The sequence below is a fragment of the Ambystoma mexicanum genome, chromosome 9 (genome assembly GCF_040938575.1).
Source record: "Ambystoma mexicanum isolate Mex_15411 chromosome 9, UKY_AmexF1_1, whole genome shotgun sequence".
Classification (NCBI taxonomy): Eukaryota; Metazoa; Chordata; class Amphibia; order Caudata; family Ambystomatidae; genus Ambystoma; species Ambystoma mexicanum.
This window is the reverse complement of record NC_090931.1, coordinates 637,946,379-637,971,101: the sequence shown is the minus strand read 5'-3', so window position 1 is coordinate 637,971,101 and position 24,723 is coordinate 637,946,379. Positions and strand designations below refer to the sequence as shown.

At 44.7% G+C, this 24,723-nt stretch overlaps 1 protein-coding gene across 1 annotated transcript in view; it reads left to right on the top strand.

Annotated features, from left to right (window-relative positions):
* LOC138488402 (solute carrier family 13 member 2-like) overlaps positions 1–24,723 on the top strand; it is a 418,056-nt gene that overhangs the window by 243,660 nt on the left and 149,673 nt on the right. The window contains exon 6 of the mRNA XM_069615342.1: positions 22,148–22,270. Within this exon, the coding sequence (XP_069471443.1) occupies positions 22,148–22,270 (123 nt within the window). The remainder of the gene's footprint in view (positions 1–22,147; positions 22,271–24,723) is intronic.

The window sequence follows — 24,723 nt, the reverse complement described above, 5'->3', positions numbered from 1 at the left end:
GATTTTGCTGCTGCTTTAGAAGTCTGTAACTTTTACAGACTGTCATCAGCCTTTTTCCCGAATAATGGAAGAGCCGTCAAAGGGCATATTCAAAAGTCTGGCCTGTACATCTGGAGCAAAGCCCAACTTTCGCAACCACGCATGCCTGGGGATTGTTGTACTTGCCGCCATGGCCCTGCTGATACTGTCAGCGGAATCGATGCCAGTTTGAAGTGATTCGCACATGGCATCTTTGACATCTTTAATAATGTTAAGGAAGGCTTCCTTTTCCTCTCCTTCTGGTATGCAGTCAGTCGCTGATGAAGCACACTCCCATAGTGTATGACTGAACCTGGCGAGCGTACAGGTGGCGTTGATGGACTTCAACGCCATACTAAAGGCAGAGAAGACTTTCTTCGCCATAGAGTCGTACCTCTTGCCATCTCTATCCTGTGGGACAGTAGGGTAAGCGGTCCTACTGCTAGATAAAGTTGCCGCTTGAACCACCAGGCTCTCTGGGGTTGGGTGTTTTGATAAGTATTCAGGGTCAGCAGCCGCTACCCTATACTTGGCTGACAATCTTTTATTGACTGCAGGGATAACTTCAGGAGTTTCCCAATTAGATGCAATTTTCCTTTGTACGGCTGCATGGAAGGGGACCACCCGGTCCTCCTGTGGGCCTTTGTCTAATATATCTGTTAGGTCATCCTGTTGAAAAACAGGTGAAGGCGCAGACCAACCCATAAATTCAATAATTCCTGCCATCAGGGTTCTATAGGGTGTTTCAGCATGTTCCCCTGGGTCTGGCTTAACAAATTCCACTTCTGGGGAAGTGTCCAGCCCACTTGCCTCATGTAGTGACTCCTGTAGGTCCTTCAGCCTTCTTTCCTCAGAGGTGAAATCCTCTGAAATAGGCAGTGTGGTCCTCTGTAACCCGAATGTTTCCTGGTCAGAATCTTCCCCCTCTTCATAAATTGAAGAAAGTCCATGGTACTCTGACCTCTGAAATGGTGTAAACCCCATCTCTAAGGCAGAAGGAGCCAAACTCATTGTTATTGGATGAGAAAACGTTGATGTCGTTGACACCTATGTAACAGGCTTCGAAGGCGCCGAGAACGGCGTTGAAAAAACTGGAAGGGGTCGCGAAGAACTCGAGAGGATCGGGATCCTACTCGAGGGCATTGACGACGGTCTCGGCGTCGTGCCAGAGGCCCTTGGAATCACCGTTGGCTGTGGAGTGGCCTTGGTCCTCTCTTTCATTGGCGTCGACGATGGCGTCGAATCGATCGACCCATGCGTCGAGGAATCCTTTGACAACGGCATTGATGGCGCCGATCCGTGTGTCGAAGGAATCTTCGACGACAGCGTCGAAGATGGTGCCTTCTTACCCGATGGCGCTCTCGGGTGGAATGTTTCGCCGGGTGCTGCGGCTCGCGGCGTTTTGATTTTTTGGGTTTTTCACCCAGGGTATCACCCTCAGCTGTCTTCGAGGGGGTCGAGGCCGCGTTCTCAAAGACGCTTAACATTTTCTTTCTGAATTCCTCCCACTCAGCTTGAGAACTGTGTTTAGTGGGACAGGAGACCCTTTCTGGGGACACAGAAGACGACGAGGAAGGGGACCTTCAACGTCTCTTTTTTGAGTGTCTTGATCTCGACGAATGGTGGGAGCTACTTCGAGATATGGAATGGGAATGTTTTCGACGGCGAGGAGACGAATGCCTCGACTCAGCCGACGAAACTTTCGAGGAGGTTTTGACTGACTTACCTCTCTCGAGTATCCCCTTGCGCTCCTTCAAGGCTTTTGCCGTCATGGACATGCAGTCCTCACACTCCGAACAATGGTGCTCGGATCCCAAGCACCACAAGCAGATCCTGTGTGGATCCGTTATCGACATTTTTTTACCGCAGTCTCGATATTTCTTGAAGCCGGATCGCGGCATCGTCGGTTCCGATTAAGAAGCCATCGAGAACGATAAGGTATATTCGAGTAGATATAGTTAGTTATCCTGACTGAACTGAGCAACGACATTCCGAGGCCCCACGAAGCGCGGAAAAATGGAACTTAGCAATGGACGCAGCGCGTGGCTATTTATGGGCAAGATGACATTGGCGCCGATACAGTGGCCGTCAAGGGACATCGACTTGGCGGACGTCGACGCGCAGCACCCTCTACAGAAAAAAATTCCGAGGCCAGCAAGCTGGAAACGTATTATCAAAGATAAGGAATACGTCGGAGGACACAATCCCTTCGAATATTCATTTTTATCGTAGTCATTCCACTGTACCATGACAAAATCATTGGTGACCACCAATCGAGGTCCGTTTTGGTGGTTTCTAACATGGGGTGAAAATTGGTTCTGGTTATGTCGGTGAACCCCAGATATTTAAAAGCGTGTATTTCTACCTTCATCCCCTGAACCGCCCTGACGGTGTCCAATATTGAGTCTGTTGCCCGGATTGGCATAATGCTAGATTTACTTACGTTTACCTTTTAGGTCTGAGAACAATACAGAGATGGCAATTTGAGACAGAAGAGTGGGGAGTGAGTTGTGAATGTCGTCTATGTACGCCAAAATGTCATCCGTGAACAGGGACATTTCAAACTCTGTTTCTCCACAACGGATCCAGTTTATGCTTTGCTTAATCTGTATCGCTATAGCCAGGGGTTGCATTGAAAGGGCATAAAGGAGCAGTGAGAGGAGGCATCTCCGTCTCGTCCCCCTGGTCAGTGCTACTGACAATGTTGGAGCACCATTAACTTGCACGCTCGTTGTCGGAGAAATATGGAGGGCTGCTATCCAATGTAGGAAATTCTTGCTGAAACCCATTTTTTCTAGGACCTTTGTCATATAGTGCCCTCCACCCTGTCAAAGTTCTTATCCGAGTCAAGGGAGACCAACACTGTCTCAAGCCCCTTGTTTTGTGATATTTGCATAACATCAATGGTTTTCTTTCAGTTGTCTGCCCTTTGCCACCCCTTTATAAAGCCCACTTGATCTCTCTGAAGGATGGGAGGACACCCACGATTCTGTTTCCCAGCAATTTGGCCAACATTTTTACATCAGAATTTAGCAGGGAGATGGGTCTGTATGAAGCGCAGGAGAAGGGGTCCTTCCCCTCCTAATGTTTAACCACTATGATGGCCCCTAGCATGGTGTCTGGGAGTGCTCCCCCTTGCAGAATGTCATTGAAGACTCTTACCAAGTATGGGGCTATGAGGGATCGGTAGATTTTATAGTATTTTACAGAAAACCCATTGTCTCCTGGCGTTGTACACCCCTTTGTTTTATTAATCATCTAGACTTCCTCGTATACTGTAATAGGCTTGGCAGTTGCTTCAGACTTGTCCCTGGCTAGGTTGCGCATGGGGATTGAGATGATAAAACCTGTTATGTGAGATCCATCGCCCTCATATTCAGATTTGTAGAGTTGTTCATAGTAGCTCCTGAACTAATTTCCCAAGCTTCCAGGGTCATAAACCTGGTCTCTACTCTGCCTCTTAATGATAGCTACCCATTTGGATATACTTTCTTCCCTCAGCCTCCAAGCCAATATACTATCTGTCCTATCTGTTTTATCCCCTTTCTCATGGTATTTTTGTTTAAAGAACAGCTTTTTTTCTGTGTCGGGTATTAACAGGCCCCACTCTGGCACCCCTCTGTTGGAATGGCCTCGGTTTTCTCACTTACGTCTGCTCCCTCCTGTTGTCTTTCCTTCTTCTTAGATACCCCTATGTGAATTAGGATCCCTCACAAAGTTGACTTGAAGCCTTCCCAAAGAGACCAGGAGGAAACCTCCAATGTGTCATTAAACTCAAAATAATCTTTGATTCCCCCCAAGATAGTTTGCGCAATCTCTCTGTCTTTCAGCAGGCTTTCATTACATTTCCATCTCTCCCTGTGTTTCTGCGCAAGCCAGGTGCCTAGATTGACGTGGACTAGGTCATGATCAGGCCAGGGGACAGGAGCCACTGTCGATTTAGAAACATAGCCTCTTGGGGAAGCATCTATCAATACAAGATCTATCCTGGAAAGGGAATTGTGCGGTCGAGAGAAAAAGGTAAATGGAGGACCTAATTCATGGTTAATCTGATTGAAGCTTTTGGCCTTGTTGATCTGGGTTGTGGTTAACTATGTGTCTTTGGGACTCCTCCTAAACCTGATGGGGTTGAGGACCAGGTTTTAATCCTGCCAACCACTAGTGGGCCCCTCACGAACCCCTTTACATTTTCTTTAACCCTGTCATTGAATGTAGTCTGTTCCTCGTTCGAAGAATACACAGAACCCAGTTTTAATGTGTCACCTTGTGTTTGGCCGCTTATAAAAATGTAACGACCTTCAGGATCAATCAGTGCCTTATTCACTACCGAAACCATCTTGCTCAATGTCATTAGTGCCACATCTCTTTTTCTTGCCGACACCGACGAGTGAACAACATCCACTAACACTCTTGATTTCAAACTCAGTTCCTGTCATGCATGCCCTTCCCTTTATCCAATGTGTTTCCTGTAGGCATAGACAAATAAAATATGTACCATATCTAATCCTCATGACGCTCTGAAACACAACCTTGAAACAAATTTAGGTTGATATCAAAGGATCAAACTGATGTTGCATACAAAAACATTTGTCAACTTTATTTAATAATACTCAAAATCAAAGGGGTAGCCACCTATTTCACATAGAAATGATTTGTTAAAAACATATACATTCATCAATATACAACTGGTGTGTCAATTAATGCTCCAGTTAGTACAATAATGATACACTGTGTACGTGATTGGCACATAGAAAATCAAGTCCCCATGACCTGATTGTTCATAGTGTTGTTTTTTCACGCCCAGTTCTCACACTATAATTTTCTTCGCCCGTCACTATGAACAATCAGGTCATGGGGACTTGATTTTCTATGTGCCAAACACGTACACACTGTATCATTATTGTACTAACTGGAGCATTAATGTTGTATACTGTTGTGCAGTTTCTTCTGAGATGCAAGTTGATTTCCTGTGAGATCTTTTTCAGTTTTCCTTTAGTTTTTTTACTGGAGCTCTGGTTACTGTGACCTTCCTTGAATATGACAGGAATGCAAGGCCGTTTAGGATCTACTTCTAGACTCCTTAATACCTCACAATCACCCCTGAGCCAATCATTGCTGCTCTGTATGCCCACCATTTTGAGTTGAGCATGCTACTATATCCTGCAAAGGCAATGTTAAGGAAAAGGTATATTTGCCCCAAGATAACCATACTTAACAATAGACTTTAAATTTTGCACCTTTCCTGCACAAAACACAGTCCTTCCCAACCCAGAACTTCCTTCTAGCAGAGATACTGAATGGGGACCTGACAGTACCCCCTCAGTAATGCCCTGTCCCAGGGCTAGGATTCTCAGGCCAAAGTCGATGGAACCTACTGAGCAATGTCGGGGAATGAACACCCTCCCTTGCCACCCACGATCTTTCCTGTGGACCGTACCCATTCCAATCCAGCAGATACTGCAACCTCCCACATACCACTCTAGAATCCACGCAAAACACTTCCTTCTAGTAGAGATTCCTAATGGGAACCTGACACAAGGGTTTTCCATTTCTGAAGAGGCCCACAGATTGTTCCTTGAGCGAACACTCTCTTGAGGCTCCAGATCAGCTCCCCTTACATGAGATTCTTTCCCTGTTGTAGAAAGGTGCTGTGGAAAAGGTGCATGCAGTAGAACTGAACCAGGGCTGGTTTTCCACCTGCTTCTTAGTACCCAAGAAAAACGGAGGAATGGGACCCATCTTAGACCTGAGGTGCTTGAAGAAGTTCCTCACGAAGAACATATTCCAGATGGTCACTCTTTCGCAGATCTCCCAGGCCCTTCAGCTTCAGGACTGGATGGTGTCACTCGAGCTTCATGATGCTCACTTTCATGTGGCCATACACCCCAACCACAGAAAGTACCTGAGAATCGCCATTGACAGTACTCACTATCCATTTTGAATGCTTACTTTCAGGCTTACCTCCGTCTCAAGACTTTTCACCAAGTTGGTGGTGGTGGTGGCAGCGAGTCTAAGGAGGGGCTGAGGGGTGTCACTTCTCTCCCTGCCAGGATAACTGGCTGATCAGGGCTCGTTCTTTGGGACAGGCTAAAGAACTTCTCAACAGCACCATGCCACTCCCTCCACAAACTGGGCTTCTCCCTCAACTTCAAAAAGTCTCATATGACACCTTCTCAAACGCTTCAATTTATTGGAGTAGTCCTGGACTCTTGCTCAGAGAAGGCTTCTCTTCCCGAGTTGAGGACTACACATATTGCACAGATGGTCATGAAGTTTCAGAACGCCCAAAATCTGCAGGCATTTGATTTTTGGAGGTTGCTGGCACTCATAGCATACTGCATTGTCCAGGTGCTGCAGGCCCGACTAAGGATGAGGTGCTTCCAGTGAGACCTCATATCCCAGTGGTCACATGTTCCCAGGCAGATGATGAACCTTCTTCAGGTTCCTAGCAAGGTAGAACATGACCTCCTGTGGTGGGCCTGCCAGGAGAACATGATGATAGGGGAATCTTTCAGGCAACTCTGACCGGAAATAACTGTAGTCACGGATGCCTCCCTCATGGAATTGGGAGCACACATGAGCATCCGGGCGATGAGCAGAATTTGGTCTCCATCAGAATAAAGACTTCACATAAACCTGTTAGAGCTGGGGGCAATCAGACTGGCGCTGATGGCCTTTTTGCCTTCAATCCAGGGAAAGAAGGTCCTAATAATGATGGGCAACATGGTGGCCCTGCATTACTTCAATGAAAGAGGAGCTGTAGGGTCACTACCACTGTGCAAAGAGGCAATACAGTTCAGGTTTTGGTCTCTATAAAACTAGATCTCTCTGTCGGCTGTTCATTTATTCAGGAAAGAGAATACGATGGCAGACAATCTGTGCAGGCAGAGCATAATTTCCTATGAGTGGCAGTTGGCTCAGGAAGTCCTTCTAGAGATCTTCACCCTCTGGGGTCCCTTTCAGGTGGATCTGATCATGTCTAATACCAACAGGAGTTGCAACCTTTTCTGCTCCAGGGAATTTCCTCAGAGAAGAGCTCTGGGGGACATGTTTGTAGTGGACTGAGAATTTGCAATCTAATACACATGCACCAGTCCCGGTCATCCCTCAAGTCTTCAGGAGGTTGAGGACATTTGGGAAATCCATGATCCCAATTGCTCCGGATTGGGCCAGGAGCATTTGGTATCCGGACCTTATGGACATGTCCATCTGCCCTCCATTCCAGCTTACCCAAGAGTGGATCTTCTTTCGCAGGAGCGAGGCTGTCTCAAGAATCAGAACGCTGAACTTACATTCTGAAAGGCTACGTTATAAAGATTGGGATCTCCCAGAAGAGGTGTCACTTTTGGCTAGAAGATCAGCATCTAAAGCCCTATACTGATGCCATTAGAACAGGTTTTGCAGCTGGTGTAGAACTAACAATATAGATCCCTTCTCTTGCAGTACACCTGCAGTCCTTTCTTTTTTATTCCCATCAAGAGTTGCACATTGCTACCGTTAAGGGATACTTGGTGGCGTTTTCGATATTAAAACGCACGCCAGACCTTAAAGTTGCCTATTGTAATACAATTCCTGAAAGGACTAATGAATACTTTCTCATCGTTCCCTTTTCTGGTTCCGTCCTGGGATTTAAACCTGGTTCTTACATTTCTTATGGAAGCACCCTTTGAACTGCTCCATTCCTGTCCTCTCAGGCTACTAACCTGGAAAACCATCTTTTTAGTGGTTATCACTTGTGCTCGGAAGGTTAGTGAACACCTATCCTGCTAGCCACCTTTCATGGTAGTCTCTTAGGGGAAGGTTGTTTTGAGGGTTGGTGTCTGAATTTGAACTATCTTAAAAAAAATCACACTATCAGCTTTCTACCCCTTTTAAGGATTGTGACAAATTAGAGGGTGTATCACTATCTAGAACCCGGGGATCTCTTGCTCAGGTTGTTGTCTCCTGAAACGAAAGTGGTGGAGGGCAATGTTTATCATTTCATATGTCCCCAAAACCATGTTGTATCAGGGAGAGATACGATTGTGATCTCTTTAGGACTACGTATCAGTTTTCCCATCACCATCATGGTCTACATGATGCCCTAGGGTAATAGAGAGTTAACAATACTACCTCTCTTTTCTTGTCGAGATGACGTAACATTAGTTCTACTCAACCTCTCAGCCAATCCCAAAAAGATCTGTACTGGAGAGATACTGGAAACCCATGTCTACGAGACCCCTTGGGAATCACTCAGTGGGGGAACTAACGTAAAGACTGGAGACAATGCCACCCCTGAAAGAAATGTGTATCCCCTAATGACAAAAGGGAAAGAGGCCTTAATGCTAAAACAACTGCTTTTTCCAGGAATAGCAGCAGCAGTCTCCCTTATAGAAAGAGGGCCCACGACTAACCCTGAGACATCACCAAACAGCCCCACATTTAAGTCTTTTATTACCTGCTTAGGGGATGTTGTGTCCATTTATTTTGAGCGCTGTCTATTCTGTGAGGATGTGGGCCATGACATGGAGCTCTGCCCCCGGAACATGGAGCAAGAACTAATGAGGGCCCAGGAAGGAGAGAACTATACACTAGCATCATGGATACCTCCTTATGAGTTTCCCTCTCCAGAGATGCCCCACACTGATTCCCTGGAGATAGAGAGAAATATGGGTAAGCCCGAATCACAAATGGCAGAGGATAAATACATTACAGATTTTACTCAGAAGATTGCAAAGATCATGACAAAGGAATGATCACAAGGAAAGACCCTTACAAACCCCAAATCAACCTACCCACTTGGGGCTGCACGCTGGATTGCTTGGACCAGAACTCTGGTTGTTCCCCAGGAGTATCTCCAGGTGAAACACCCTGGTCCAGCCAGCATAGGGGAAGGGTATGTGAGAAACAAAAGGGTGTCTCAATATCTAGACCCTCAGGGATCTCTTGCTCAGGTGGCCAGGGCATGACCATCGCCTTTCGACCCAGACCCTGGGGGTGCACAAGTGTGGGAGGATCACCTGTGATAGTGGTCCTCTAAGAGTGGGGGTGAGACATCCCATGGCAAGACGTGGCATCCCCCTCTTCACAACACACCCCCACTCAACACTTCCTCCACCTTTATAGATTGTTGTAAGTCTTGTCCCCATTGCCCCCTCCCCAATTCCAGCAGGTACCCACATCAAAGGGAGGTGTAGGAGAACAAACACACAACCTATATCTTACAACAACCGTCATTCCCCTTCTTCTGACCATATTTTTACCACCTCTCGAAAAAACAACAACTCCCACAATTCCAACCTCCATTCTAGAAATCCCATTTACCAAACCACTGGGACGCAGAAGAGGCGAGAGGAAGCTATGAATATTACCCATAGAAACCAATGCCTCAGGTATTCCTATGGGCAGTCGCCATTTTGTCCCGGTAATCAGCCCAGGCAAGGTCATTGCTCCCTTTACAATCATTCCCACCTGAAACCTGTTAACTCTCCCAAAGAACCAAAGAAGTATAAAAGGTGGAACACACAGACTCACTTTGAGTGAGCTGGGGTTGCTGGATGGTGCACAGAGGCCGAGAGGAGAGAATTCGGCTGGAGAGACTGTAGAAGGCCTTGAAGAACAAAGGACTACCTAATTGCTGGGTCTGTGAGTTTGCAGTTTTGCGAGGGAGTTCTACCTCCAGGGAGCCAAACCAGGGGCAGCTGGGGCTTACCTGGCAGTGCCCAAAACAGAGCTCCTCCCCTGTGCAGAACAGGAAAGCCTAGGCCTTTGAGGCGCAGGTAGTGAGACCCTGACCTCAACAAGTTATCCCCTTTACCTCCTGCAGCTCCCAACAACCATTGCAATGCTGTATAGGGGAGCTGACGAAGTGGTAGCAAAATCAGAAAAGTGCATTCTGGGACATGAAGTCCAAAGACTTTAAAACTTTGCAAATCAAGAGGGGTCCGAGCCCGACTGAGGGAGATCCATGTGAAAAACTTTAAGGAGTGGTCCGAGCCCGGCTGAGGGAGACCTCTGAGAGGACAGAGTGAAGGAGAACAGTGCCTCCAACATTGTATTCGAAAGATACTAGAAACCTTCCCGGGTGAATGACAGAGTTGGGGAGGCGAGTCCAAGGCTGTGGTATCGTCTTTGGCTCCCAAATCAAAGATAAGAACAATGAAACCAACACAGCCAGTGAGTTGAAGTGAACAAATGACGAATAATAGCAATACAGTATAATACATAGGTCTGGCATAGCGACAGTGCCCAGTTGAATGTGTCTGTTGAGCGAGTACTGATGTGAACCTAAAGGATATGAACTGTGTTTGGTTTCAAGGCAAGAGAAGCCTAAGGAAAGTGAATCACATTAAGTTGTAAAGTGAGAGGTCTGAGCCTGGCAGAGAGAGATGTGTAGCAAACTTGGAGAAAGTCGAAGTGGTCCTGCGGAGGTCTATAGTAAAAGCCTTACACATTAAAAAGTCTTTGACATCAGTAAAAGGTCTGAGCCCGACTGAGGGAGACCAGAAGTGGGATAAATTAGGGGAAGAGGACCCCTAACGAATGTGAATTAAGCTTGGAGAAGGAACCCTTGCAAATAAGTGCTGTGATTGCAAGGTCCGAGCCCGGCCGAGGGAGATCTGCGTTGAATCAGGTACGTGCTGTCTGAGCGATCCAAGCCCAGCTGAGGGAGACCTATGTGAACTGTTAAAGCTTTGAGAGGTCTGAGCCCGACTGAGGGAGACCTAAGTGAACTTTTTATTGAACGGTGAAAGAACTTTTGGAACGCTGGAAAAGTGACTTTAACGTGGATGGCCAGGCGGGCCTCGATCCACAGTTTCAGTTTCCTTTATTTTTGAGAACCTGAGCCAGGAGCGTGTCATCCTGTCTACGGGGGCTACCTTACTCCGTGCTGTCCAATGTGGGGAGGAGAGCTGACTCACCCATCTTGATCTTTTATGTTATAACAGTGATTTTCCTTTACATACACCTTTTTCCATGCACCAATTTATTGTAATAGCTTAAGGGCAGGCCATATGTTTATTTAGTATAAGCCACTTTATTCTGACGGACATGACTAGGACTGTGTTATTTATTATTTGATGGTAGAGCATGTGCCCATCTTTAGATATAGGACCAGATAGTAGTTTTTCAAACCCTTGTTGTTCAGTAAACACCTTTGAACCTTGCATTTCTTGTGTCAGTCTTCACTTGTGATACCATGCCTCTCTTACAGGATGAAGAGAGTTTACACACACTTTACCCGAAAAGAGGTTTTATATTTCAAGAATGTCAATCATTATACAGGATGATCAGCTATTCATTGACCACACTGGTCACAAACCTGGCAAAGATTTGACCAAACAGATCCTTACTAGATGGATTATCCTTTGCATTTCGGAATGCTACTCCATTGTTGGAAAGGATGTCTCTGATCATTTGAAGCCCATCCCGCTAGGTCAGTGGCAACTACTTCAGCTCTACAAAGAGGTGTACCAGTGCAGGACATTTGTAATGCTGCAACATGGTCTTCCCCCATATATTTTCAAAACACTTGGGTCAGCACCCTCGATTTGAAAGAGATGTTTTGCACAATATTACGTGCTAATTAAACCATCATTAAGAATCCATTTCTCCCACCTCCATCTAAAAAACTGCTATGGGAGTATACAAAAGATGAGGAATTCATGGGAGGACACAATCCATTAGAAGAACAAATGATTTACCTCTGGTAATGTTCTTTCTGATGGATGTTCCTCCCACGTATTCCTCATCGGCCTCCCAACCTAATCCTCTGACTGTGAGCGAATGATCATTTCTTACATTGCTCTCCTCAAGACGGCTGATCACGGGGACAGGAAAAAATAGGAACTTAGGTAACAGGGCACAGTGCGTGCTATTTATACCGCCCTCAGTGTCACATCCATTCTGGGAATGGTAACCGTTGCGGGACATCGACGCAGATGCCGCCAACTACCCCCTGCTGTCGAAATCCATTTCCGAGCCTGCAAAGCAGAATACATCTATATCAAACATGAGGAATCCATGGGAGGAACATCCATCAGAAAGAACATTACGTGGGGTAAGACATTTGTTCGCTTGTTTGAGTAACCTGTGACAAATGGTATGAAGCAATGACAAATAGTACCCTGTAACATGCCCTGAACCAAGCCCCTCAGAGAGATTGTCACAGCGGCTGGTAAAATGTTCAATGCAATATGTTTATAAAATATGTAGAAATGTAATAGGAAAATAGGGAGTTTGGTTTCCGTATATGTATTGTTCCTCTTAGAAACACGAGAGGAACAGATTTCTGCATCTAAAATGTTGAATATGTAAAAGGTTGGACAGTTTAAAAATATTGCATTTTTCCATGCTGTATGAGAAAAGACTCCAATCAGCGCAGTGACAGTTGAGAATTGGCAAAGCAATTCGTAATAGTGGGTGGTGTGCCTCTGGCAAGCTCTCTCATGTCTACACTGCTCTCACGGGCCAACAAACTAAGGTTGCATCAGTCTATCAGCCAGCCGCCCTCCCACCTTGGAGGTAGTCCCAGAGAGAGAGCCTGTATGTTTTTGTATTGTAGTTATGCACAATCAATTATTGTTTCTGATTTTGATATTGTGACAAATCCTTAGATGTCGTCCCTTCTACCGTAGGGGGGAACCTTCCCATGGGGCCAGAGCGGTGCAGCCACAGTCCAATAGTCCCATTGGGGGTGGTGAATCGTGGGAGGTTCACATGGGAAAGGGAACCCCTTATGAGATGGGCTAACATCTTAGGGAGAACCCGGTATCCACCCACCCCTTTACCACCACCCCACACAGTCCCACACACCTCTATAAATCTGTGTAGGGTAGACTATTGCACCAGCTGCCTTATACTGAGACGAGGATGAGTTTGGCCTGCTCATATGGATTCCATTGCAAAACTGGGACGAGGAAGAACATCGCTAACCCAGTAGAGATTGATCATAACTGTACTGAGACGAAGGAGAGGCACGGAGTACTGGAGGGCACCTTGCGGAACCAGACTGAGCAGATCATACAATCTGCAACAGCGAACTCCAACTATGAAATAAAAAGGGAAGAGGCTAATCCTCCGAGGACGAACTGCGAGAGCAAGTACCTGCATAGAACGAAGACGGATGGAGACGGGGGACGCCGCAAAGGGAGCTGAGAGATCCAAAGCAGAAGGACTGAAAGGGAAGTTGGTGGAAAGAAGCTCCAAGTTTCCTGAACCCTGGGTAGCGCAGGGAGAAGAGACTGCACTGCCAGGGAGAGAGTGGAGGCTGCGGTACCATCACAGTCCAGAGGAAGCACAGGAGAGCTGCAGAGGTCCACCAACCTCTAACGGCAGGCGCCCGGGAGGAGTCACAACCTACGGGGACAATGCTGTAAGGTACGCAGGTTGCTGGACAGGCCCTGGGAATCAGGAAGGGCAGTGGCTAGATAAATGGGGCACACAAGAAGCCGACAATAGAGGGTCTGGGTCTGTGAAAGCTGTGAAGAAACGTTATGATAAGTTTTTCAAAGGGATAGTACTTAGCAGGAGAGTAAACCAAGTCTATCAAAAAGGAAGAGAAAACTAGAAAGAGGAAGAGGAATTGCGAGTCTGGGACCCGCGCCCACAAGAGATAAAATGTTCATCATTGATCTTCATAGTCACAGTACCTGCAGGTAAGTGAACCAGGTTGGCTGGGTAAGAAAGGGCAGGGGAAGGGAGATATTCCCCCTGGCGTTGTGAACATTGTGAAAAGCCAAGAGAAGGGAGGCATTCTCATTGCAGTGCAAAGAGACGAGAGCGAACAACGGGAAGTGAGTCATACCCGTTGGTGTGTTTGTGAACATTATGAGAAGCCAAGAAAAGGGAGGCATTCTCTTGGCAGTGCAAAGTCCAGGAGAGAACCAGGGGAATGGAATGGAGTCAAACCCCCTGTGGGCTTATGAACATTGTGAAAATCCAAGAGAAAGGAGGCATTCTCTTGGCATGCAAAGATCTGGAAAAGGACCAGGGGTACGGAGTAGCGAAGAGTAGCAGTCCTGCACAGGAAGCTTTCTTTTTTCCAGTCTGCTTTTGGTGGCTACTATTGAAGGTGGAGCATTGAATAAAAACTCTTCGCTACCGCTGAGCGGCGCTGAGTAGCGAAGAGTAGCAGTCCTGCAGAGGAGGCTCTCTTTTTTTCAGACTGCTTTTGGTGGCTACTATTGAAGGCGCAGCATTTAATAAAAACTCTTGCCTACCGCAGAGCAGCGAAGAGTAGCACTCCTGCAGAGGAGGATCTCTTTTTTCCAGTCTGATTTTGGTGGCTACTATTGAAGGCGGAGCATTGAATAAAAAAACTCCTCCCTACCGCGGAGCTGCACAGAGTAGCGAAGAGTAGCAGTGGAGCCTCTCTTTTTTCCAGTCTGCTTTTGGTGGCTACTATTGAAGGCGGATCATTGAATAAAAACTCTTCCCTACTGCGAAGCGGCGGAGCGTAGTAGTCCTGCAGTCTGAGCTTTCCAAAATTCTCAGAAATTCTATAGAAGTCTCAAAAGTCTTCTGCAAACCAGCAAGTATGGATTTGAACTTGCCCGCCCATGCACCAGGAGTCAAGCTCGTCTCCTCTCAAGGCCTGGCAACCAACAAACATCCACTTTGACCAAATCCCAAGTAAGAGTATTTTCTGTGTCAGAAAACATGAATGACTGTTCTGTTCCTGACCCCCTAAATGAGACGTGCCTCATCAATTCTCTAATGCCTCCCATACCTATTGCTACATCTATTACACAAGGGTACACATTCCCACAATGGAAACACACGTAAATACTGCAGTGCATAGATCAGATAAACAGGATCCAAATATGTCCAACAATTTGCTAAGCAAAACCCATACCTCCTCGTTGACATCGCTGATAGGTTTGGCTGACGCAGTAATGAAGTTGCCAGTCTGGTTGCCCGGACGGCCCAAAGTGTTCCTCGAGGAGCGGGAGGTACCTATACTTAACACTGTCGTCTGCCTGGAAACCACAGAGAGATAGTTTCAGAAGCTCTGCTCACAATGACTCCTGGTATGTTCGGGGGTTACAATGACTGCTCCCCTCTTGAATCTACATCATGCCTGATTGCAACAATCACCCAGAAAGTCCCCGGTGTAACAGCAGAAAGAGATCCAGATCACGCCACCGAGCGTCTTAACACCATCAGCTCTGAGTACACACACAAGTCGTTTCTATTATCATATGAAACGCCACTCCCATAAAGTATAACACCAATCAAGTGAATGTACAAAGTGAAATTCATGTCAATCAAAGACAACTGAGCACAACCTTGCTGAGATTTACACTGTTCTCCCCCTGGTTGGGCTCGCCGCAGGAACTTGAACGTTCACATACAACAGGGTTACACGTTCGAAATAGCTATAGTGCCACAGTCATGCAACAAACCAATGAGGATCAAGTCCATGCGATCATGATGCAAACAGTAGAAGGGTATCGGAGCCCCGCTGCTGTTAAAATCTCCTACCAGCAAGATCTAGCAAATCAGGTTAATTCAAGGCCCTTGACGTCCCATCAATTATACATAAAACAGTCAGAAAAGATAAATGGTATGGGCACAGACCTAACCAGAAGGCACACAACTCGATGCAATTCTTCTCATCAAGAGACCTTTCCATCCGAATGTCGTGATTGTGACTCCGACTCTCACAGTGATTCGCTTAACAATTAATTTGAGGCTGCCCCAGAGTGGGACACTCATAAGAGTCAAGGGCCCAAAAGGGTGACACGGTTTAACAGTGAACGAATGCCTATGTCTAGCTGTGATCTAAACTGCAGTCTGGTGTCAGCATTAACAATCTCCTTAGCCCTGTTCCTTAAACTGTACAAGTCCATCAACATGCATTCTAAGGACCATGCAACACTTTTAGCAATGACCAACACTAAATTGATACATATAGAAGCCTTCATATTGAATCTTCAAAAGAAGCTGGACCAGGAAGCAAATTTAGAAGGGTTATTTCAAAAATTGGTAGCGGGTCATATGTTTGAAATAGGAGCTAGCAAAAAGGTGTAACTAGAAGCTGCGAAAGGAATACTAAAATGGGGAAAAGACACTGCAAAAAGAACCCCAGGGAGGTAATTAAAGACGCTTGCCTTTTAACAACCCAACCACCATTACCATTGAATCCAAACATTTACCAAGGGGATGTTGAAGGGATATCATCAACCCCAGAGAGCGAGCAAACTGGAAACATTCTTTGTAGTGCAACACAGACTCCACCCAATCCAGCAGTCCCATGTAACTAGTTCTACTGAAAAAATCACTTCAGAAAATCAACAAACACTTGCACACCTGAGTCCAACAAGTGAAGTGGAATGCATTGATGTATCCAGGGCTGAGTGACAATACTTCGGCTGCTGTAATCCCTGGTCTGTCGCGTGTGACAGTCCATGACAAGGACGCAACATTGGAATTAACCAAAAAGACACATATACGAGAGGAGTGCCCCAAGGAGACCTATGAAATATTGTACTGAAGGAAAATAAGAAAGCAGGCTTTAAAAAACAGTAAACACCCTTAACAACAGAAACAACAAATAAAAAAACAAAAAATATTCCATCAAAAAATATTTCAAAAACAAATAGCTCTGGAAGCTTCATATGAAACCTAAAGGATCACCTCTCCTCTTCCACAGAAAACGCTAAACCCACATTGTCTACAAATCTGAGCAGTAAGACGTCTACACTTCAACAAATACCAACTGTTCCATCTGCAGTTGAAATGTCTGAGCAGCCCTTAATGCCATTGGCCGGTGAGGAGAGACAGGCCTCTAGCGACATAGAGGAAATTTCGATTTATGAAGACGAAGAAGCAGGCGACCTGGTCTGCATAATAGTTCCATTATTATCTCTGAAGACCCAGAGCCCCCCACTGGCTACACAAGAAATGAAGGCCAACACAGCTCCCACCTTAAATCCCTCGACAGCAGTTTACATGCCACAGATACCATTTTTAACATTAGAAGAAAGGTGTCAACAAATTCTCATCTCCATACAGAACAAAGACTCGGCAGCTACAGAATCAATGCTCTGCTGCCCTTGTGGGCTTTATTACATCATAGAGACTCTAACACACCAACAGACGGGCGATTTGGTGTGAACACAACAATCCAGAACTTGGAAACCGTCCCGGTTAGCGTTTATAATCCTAAGCAGACATTTGAAACTGTTATCAAAAGACAGAATGAAGATCTCAAATCCTTGGGCCAGAGTACATCTGCCTACTTGGGAACAAAATACACAGATAAGTGCCCTCTAGGCAAGTTACGATTATTGTTGGAGAGAATACTTTCAGTGGATGACGGTCTTAGAATGAACCACCCGAACGTGTTCAGATTGTTCCAACACATTCTAAAACTATGCAACCTGGAATCCAGTGACATCTCTGCAATTGACTTTCCAGTCCAAAATCGATTTGATTGTGTATGTCTCCACTTCAATTCTAAAATTATGGGCTCATCAATTCTAGATTCTGTTGAGTTATTCTGGCCCATGGTGTTTGATGTTAAAGATCTCAGTTCAGAAGACCCAGGCATGCATAGGGACACTCCATCAGTACGGTCTAGAGCTACTGCTATCCCTACTAAATATGCAGACAATCAAAAACGCTGGGTTAATGGCACAAGCAACCCACTAAAGCCCATTTCCCCCTTACAGGAGCTTGAAAAAGGACCTACCAAGTGGAAACGTTAGGTTCAAAATTATGTTTAAAACTCAACAAGATGCAAAATGAGAATTTACCATTGTAGACCTCAAAGCCACCAAGATGAGTTAAATTGGGACTGGCTCGCAGGGTCGTTGAATGCAAACAAATCCCAATAACAGTCAATTTGCCAGATTGAAGAGTTTACCCCTGTAGGCAGTTGGAACACTCAAGGTTTTAAGCATCTTTTTTATAATGAAAAATCTCTGCTAACTCAATTTGATATCCTCTACCTGCAAGAAACCTAGTGATAGATGACTACTCTGTGTTTCTAAATTGAGCGACCAAAGGCTTGAAAGGTAGAACATCTTCTGGCCGAATGACGTTGATTAAAATTGGAAAGGGCCTAAGCGATGTAAGGAAAAAGAATCTCAATCCGCATATGCAATTCATGACATTGGAGCTAACGCAGGAACCCGACACCAAACCTGCCCGCTTGGTTATCTTGAATATACATTGGAACCTGGTGGCATGGAAAAGGGATTGTTTCATTGAAACCACCATGGCAGCTATCGATGACAGTATCACTGAGAATGATGACCCAATGATAGTCATATGTGGTGACCTTAATATAAACTGCATCAGAGACTCCCTATACAATTTAAATACTAAGGAAGGCATTAAGTCTAACATTGCGAGCTCCAAAGCCAACATTTGGAAAATGGAAATGGATGAGAGGAACATCCATCTTCTGAATGGTCAGATTAGTGGTGACACTCCAGCTGCTCCGACTTGGAAGCGTGGTGACCAGGCCTCAATCCTGGACTATTTCTTTGTGTCATACAATATGCTGGCACTGGTCAAATCACTAGTCGTCATCGAAATGCCTCAAAGTGACCATGACTTGGTAGAGGTCCTTCTCTGTCTATCGACTGAGAAAAGCGCTGCTACATGGGATCATAAAGTAACGCTGGGCCCTGGCAGGAACAGGCTCCACTTTCTACCCCATGTTACTGTTCAATTAAACAATACTTACAAGCATGCATTGGAGGAACAGAGCATTGATACCAACTATGCCCCATTGTTTAGCGATTATGTCACTTCCAAACCCTTTGGTGAAAAAATGCAATTCAAGCCAAAACACACATATGATCCAGAAATGACCCGCATTAAACGTGGGCTGAACCAAGGGATCAGATACCTATGCCTGGCAGGTGGAAGGGAAATGAGTAACTCCATAAAAAGGCACCGCCAACAATATAAAAAGTGCCACAAAGGCACAATTCTCCAAAGAGACACTGAACAAATGTTGAGGGGTCTGGCATCCAATGATTCAAGAAGTCTGTGGTTACGGCTGAATGAGATAGATGGGAAACAGACACCGTTATAAAGCAACCCTGTTGGTGAAGAAGCATGGGTTTGCTTTTTTACCACACTATATAGTCTTCCAGTGAGTGATATGATTTTAGGAACACAAGATGCCTCCTCCCCATGGGTATTGTCATTTAATAAGGAAGAGATTGAAGATCTAATTTAAAAAAAACAGTAACTCCTGAGTCCCAGGCCCGCATGGACTTTCAAATGCTATGCTTAAGTAGGCGACTGAGTAATGGGCAAGTTTCTGCATGACCTTATTTAGTACAACTTTAACAAAGAAATGAATTCCAGACTCATGGAAGACCGCCGTCATCATTCCCATCTACAAAAAAGGCAATAGATCAAACCTGAAGAGTTACCGCCCCATCGCCTTACTAGATGTCCTTCACAAACTGTTTGCCACCTTGATTCTGGGCCGGCTAAAAGATTGGAAACAAGATCCCAGGCCACTATGACCAGAGGCAAACAGGATTTGTCAAGGGTGTCGGCTGCACCCTAAATCTGTTTATTCAAAACATTCTAAAATTAAGGGTCTTAAAGGACAAAACAAAAATCTATGTAGCTGTAGTAGATCTGGCTCAAGCTTTCAACAGCATCGACTGAGTGTTGCTGTGGAAAGAAATACGGGTCTGGGGCTGTCCAGATGAAATCCTGGAACCTATAAGGGCGCTATATAGAACAACCTCAATTCAAATAAGGCTGAATCAATCAGGCCTACTAATCAAACAAATACCGACCTTTTGCGGGTTAAAACAAGGCTGCCCTCTTGCAGCAGAATTATTCAACCTCTTTATCTCAGATATACAAGATCCAATGTCAGCCAATGGCTCTTTCCCACCGAAACTTCATGGGTCTCCAGTTGGACGGATGCTGTACCACAATGATCTTATCATCCTAGATCAAACCCCCATTAGCCTAGATAGAAAACTCGACAAATGACATACTTAGATTGACACAAATGCGTTAAAAATCAACGCTCCCAAATCAGTAGTCCTAGTTATACAGACATCAACAGGGAAGAGAAAACGCCAAAGCTTCCAATGGTGAATCGCTCAAGAAATCTTAACCCAGGTGATTAACATGAGATATCTTGGTTTGGATATAAATTTGAGTATAACCGACCCCCACAGATAAAAGAACTAAAGTCCAAAACAAAGAACTTGGCAACACAAGGCACGTTTATTCATAAACAATTCAGTAGGTTTTCACTGTTGCCTGTGATTAGATTTTACAAACAAAAAGTAATCCTTATTCTCACTTACGCCTCTGAAGCGTCGTTATGCCACCCATGGAGTACTTTGAAAGGCTTATTCTGTAAAAAAGTACTAAAGTTGCCAAGATGTGTCCCTATACCCATCATACGAAACAAACTGGGCCTGTCCTCGATTTATGCGACCGTTGTATGGAAGTCTATTGCTTTGTTCAGGACATTGGCCCCACAAAATCGACCAATACAATATGACATCCTTCACTTGGTGAACATGGCGAACCAAGATTGGGCCCTTGCACTTTGGGCTAATCAATGTCTAGCAGTAATGGCGGAAGCTGACATAACTTTAGATCTCCTTATGAACAATCCAGACGCAGCCAAAAGAAAAATCTGGGACTGGGTTGGATCAAAACAGAGGAATCCAAAGCGAAGTATAATCCCTATGGATACTTAATAACTGATACCAAAGCAATGAATGTGGTATTGAAATATTTGTCGAAATTCTCCAGCCCTTACCATCGAAATGTGTTGCTCTGCACCAGATTGAACATTTTACTTATGAATCAAGTGCTGGCATCAAGAAAATGGGCATTGGAGACTCTGATTCTTGTAGATCGTGCAATGCCCAGAGAGAAACACTAATGCATTTAGCCCTTTGTTGCCCAGAACTGATGGTTCAGTGAACTAGGTTTTTAGGTGCCATAGTGAGTGAGTTCAAAAACCAGGATGCCGAAGTCTGGTGGGCGCTGTTGTATAAAGGCGACAATGTCAGAATGTCTCTCGCTCTAACGTCTTTTATGAATGAACTATCTAAAACAATTTTATCAAGAGATGAAAGAGAATCCAGTCTCGGACATTAAGTTATATATTAATGCTTTTTTTAAACTCTTTTTTTTACTAATTAATTGTGTGTTTTGTGAGAATTGGCAAAGGTCTGTAATAAACCAAATGCCAAATAAATAAATGAAATAAACATTGTGAAAAGCCAAGAGAAGGAAAATTATTTTGGCATTGTGAGAAGCCTACGAAGAACCAAGGGAATGGAGTCATTCCCACTGGTGTGTGTGGATACTGTGAAAAGCCAAGTGAAGGGAGTCAATCTCATGGCCTTTTCGAAAAGCCTAAAGACCAGGGGAAGGAGTTATTCCCCCTGTTATTTGTGAACGTTGTGAAGAGCCTGAGGAAGGCTAAGAGAAGGGAGCCATTCACTTGTTATCAAGGTTCACACAGCTTGGAAACTTGCTTGGAACTTTGTTTCTTTTTCCTAAGAGGAGGATTGCGACCAGGGGAAGGGAGGCATGGATAGAAGTAGGATTTGGACACAGGAAGGTGGGCTTTTTAGTTACAGACATTGTGACAGCTCCTTAGTTTTTGTTGAGGCAGGGAAACCCCTCTTAATGTTAGGGATAGTTAGATTTCCTTCTTTCATTTTTCAATAAAAGTGTGTAGCAATCAACATACCACCTTTGTATCAATCTCGTACTTCTGCACCCTTAAAATATACAATAACAAGTAAAGGTTTTAAATCACCATTCTGTGTCTGTGTATATGTAAGCCACAGAGTCACTGTGTCTTGACCAAAGGAGTGTTGGGGAGTTCTCAATACTCTAAGGGGAAGCACACCATTTATTCACCCTGGTGTTTCTGATATACATAAGATTCGGACACACCCTCTTCTGTAGAGTTGCAGCACCATAGTACATCTCACTCAGCATATACGCACCCAAAGGGGCTATTACAATGGGACCTGAGACTCCTAACCAATGAGCTGCAAATGCTCCAGTACTCAGCCTGCTGGGAGTGTGATGGCACATGTATGATATCTGAGGTTGAAAGAAATGTGTGACATATCTTAGGTGAAAAAGATTTGTGACATGCATGTTTTATGTTTCTTTGCAGGTTGTTCCCTGAAAACAACAATGTCATTAACTTCGCTTCCTGGTTCGGATTTGCATTCCCAACCATGTTAGTGCTGCTAGCACTCTCTTATGTCTGGCTGCAGATTCTGTTCCTCGGATTCAAGTGAGTAAATTGAGTGGCATCCAAGTTAAGGGGGTAAGAGCTGAAGTCTGTCTTCTTACAATCTATGGGGTAATCACAACAGCAAGGTGCTTCTAAATGTTGTTGCAGTTCTGGATTCTGGGAAAACTATTGAAGCATTAGAGCCAACACCGGAGGGCTCGGATGTATAGTAGGTGACCACCACCCAAGTTAGTAGTCCCGAGCTGAAGGCAAGCACCTCCCATGAGGGAAAAGGTCACCTAGCACACAACAGAGCCCGATGGTAAGACCTCTGATGCTATTAGAACTTGTGGATGAAAAAAAAGGCAGTCTCCCTTGGTGCTCCCTGTGAGGCATTGTATCCATGTCTCCTTTACCAGAGCCCAGCGTGAACACATCACAAAAGGAAGCTTGGAATGCAGCCTTTAAAGGCGGTTTAGAACCTCCAATCCAAGCTTGTGGATTGGCTAAAGACCTAGCAGCTGTTAGTAGAACAAACGAGAACCATCTGTAGTTACAGCCTTGATTCCACTCTTTCTGGTTGTCTAAAGAGAGGAAAACATGCTTGAACCAGTCCTCCAAAGGTGATAATATTAGTGATAGTATCAGATTTGTAAATAGTGTTTCATGTCAGATTCTTCTTGCTTCCAAGTGCTGCAATTTGATGGTACTCAATTTATTCATATCAGGATCTTGAAAGCTAGAATTCATATCTGTAATGAGCATGCTGGCTCAATATCAGAAGTGACCGTTTAATGTGTGAGCTACCCTCCCAGATTAAAATAATGCGCTGGCTGCGATATTAAATAGTCTCATCACAAGGCACATTGGTGACTCATCATTCAAATCCTCAAAATAGAGGGACACACAGGAAAAGGAAGGACACATGTTTGTAAGATCACAGTACATATGTCTCACACGGTACTCCCACTATGGACCAAATGCCTTTCTACAACCAGGACAGCACTGTAGATTCTAAAACCAAAGGAAGGTATTGCGATTTGTTTCCATTCTCAAATACTTCCAAGCCCACCACGGATTTAGAGAGTCTTAAACAAATAACAGACCCTTAGTTTGCTAGCTATTCATAAACCAATTTAATATAAATCAATATGAAAAGATCATACTACTCAAATGCTAATACACAAATATAAATGTACATGCATAAAACCTTACAAACATTGACATACCTTCCTTTGGTTTTAGAATCTGTAAGATCACAGTATTCACAAAATGTTCAGGGGAGCTGGAGACACCCCTAAATCCACAGAAAGTAACTCCCTGGACAGCTCTAGCTATGTATCCATAATGGTGAATGCATCGTCGACATTTAGGCCATGGAAACAGTGAGTGTGTCTCCATTAACTTGCCCTATCTCTCTCCTTGTGTTTGAATCTACATCTGGGCCAAGACCTGGACGGGTAGTGGGTTCTAGGTCTCTTCCCTTTCATCCATCTACCCTCTCCAGATAGCTGCGTTTACATGCATTCAAATTTTCCACAAACACTTACATTCTTCTATAATTATGAGACCTGAATGGAACAGCATCTTGTCTCTTGCGCTTTCTGGTTGAGAGAAAGCAGTGGATGCTGACTGACCTTATTCAACTGAAACCAATAAGAATGAGGTCCTCAATTAAAATAATGTAGGGATTATCTAGAATGCCAATTGCTGGCCTGAGGAAATTGGAGGATGTATATGACCAGCCCCAGTCATGAGAAATCTTGTAATTCGCATTGATTGCATCCTCAACTTGGGTATTCAAATTAGCCTGGCCCCTAGCTTGCGATTCCTTCATCTGGAGACCCTCTCTGCCACATACTTCAAACATCCCATTTCTCACGGTATCAGAGTGGTAAACATGTTTCTCTCACCCCAAATCAAACAAGGCAATATCATCTACTGAGGTGTTCCAAAAATAGTGCAGAATATGGCAGCAATAATAGTCCTTACAAAAGGTTAAGGAAATTTGATCATATCTTATCAGTGTTTCTATGCTTTCTAAGGCTTCCTTTACGACTGTTCAATATGATTGCTTCTTCAAGAAGAGCAATGGACATCTTCCCTTCCTATTGAATAGCTTAACACCATTACTCTTTGAAGGTATAAATGTGAATCAAATATCCCATATATGTGCGCAAACAAGCCTTTCTACAACAAATGCTCTCTCTACAAAGGAGTTTCAAATCCCAAACCCATCTGAAAAACCACCCACATGCATCTGAAAGCATAGTAACACCAACGACAACCTCTCTGCCATGCATAGAGGACTGCCCCTTCTCTTGCCTCCACTCAGCATTTACCATCAATACTAAATCACCACTTGAAACTGCAGCACTCCCTCAACCCTGCACCAACCAGCCCCCATCATGGTCCTCACCACACTTGTGAAAGTCAAACTGCCAAACAACTCATCTCAAACTTCACGGAAGGTCTCAGTGCATGACTATGCCACAGGGCCCCAGACCATCTTG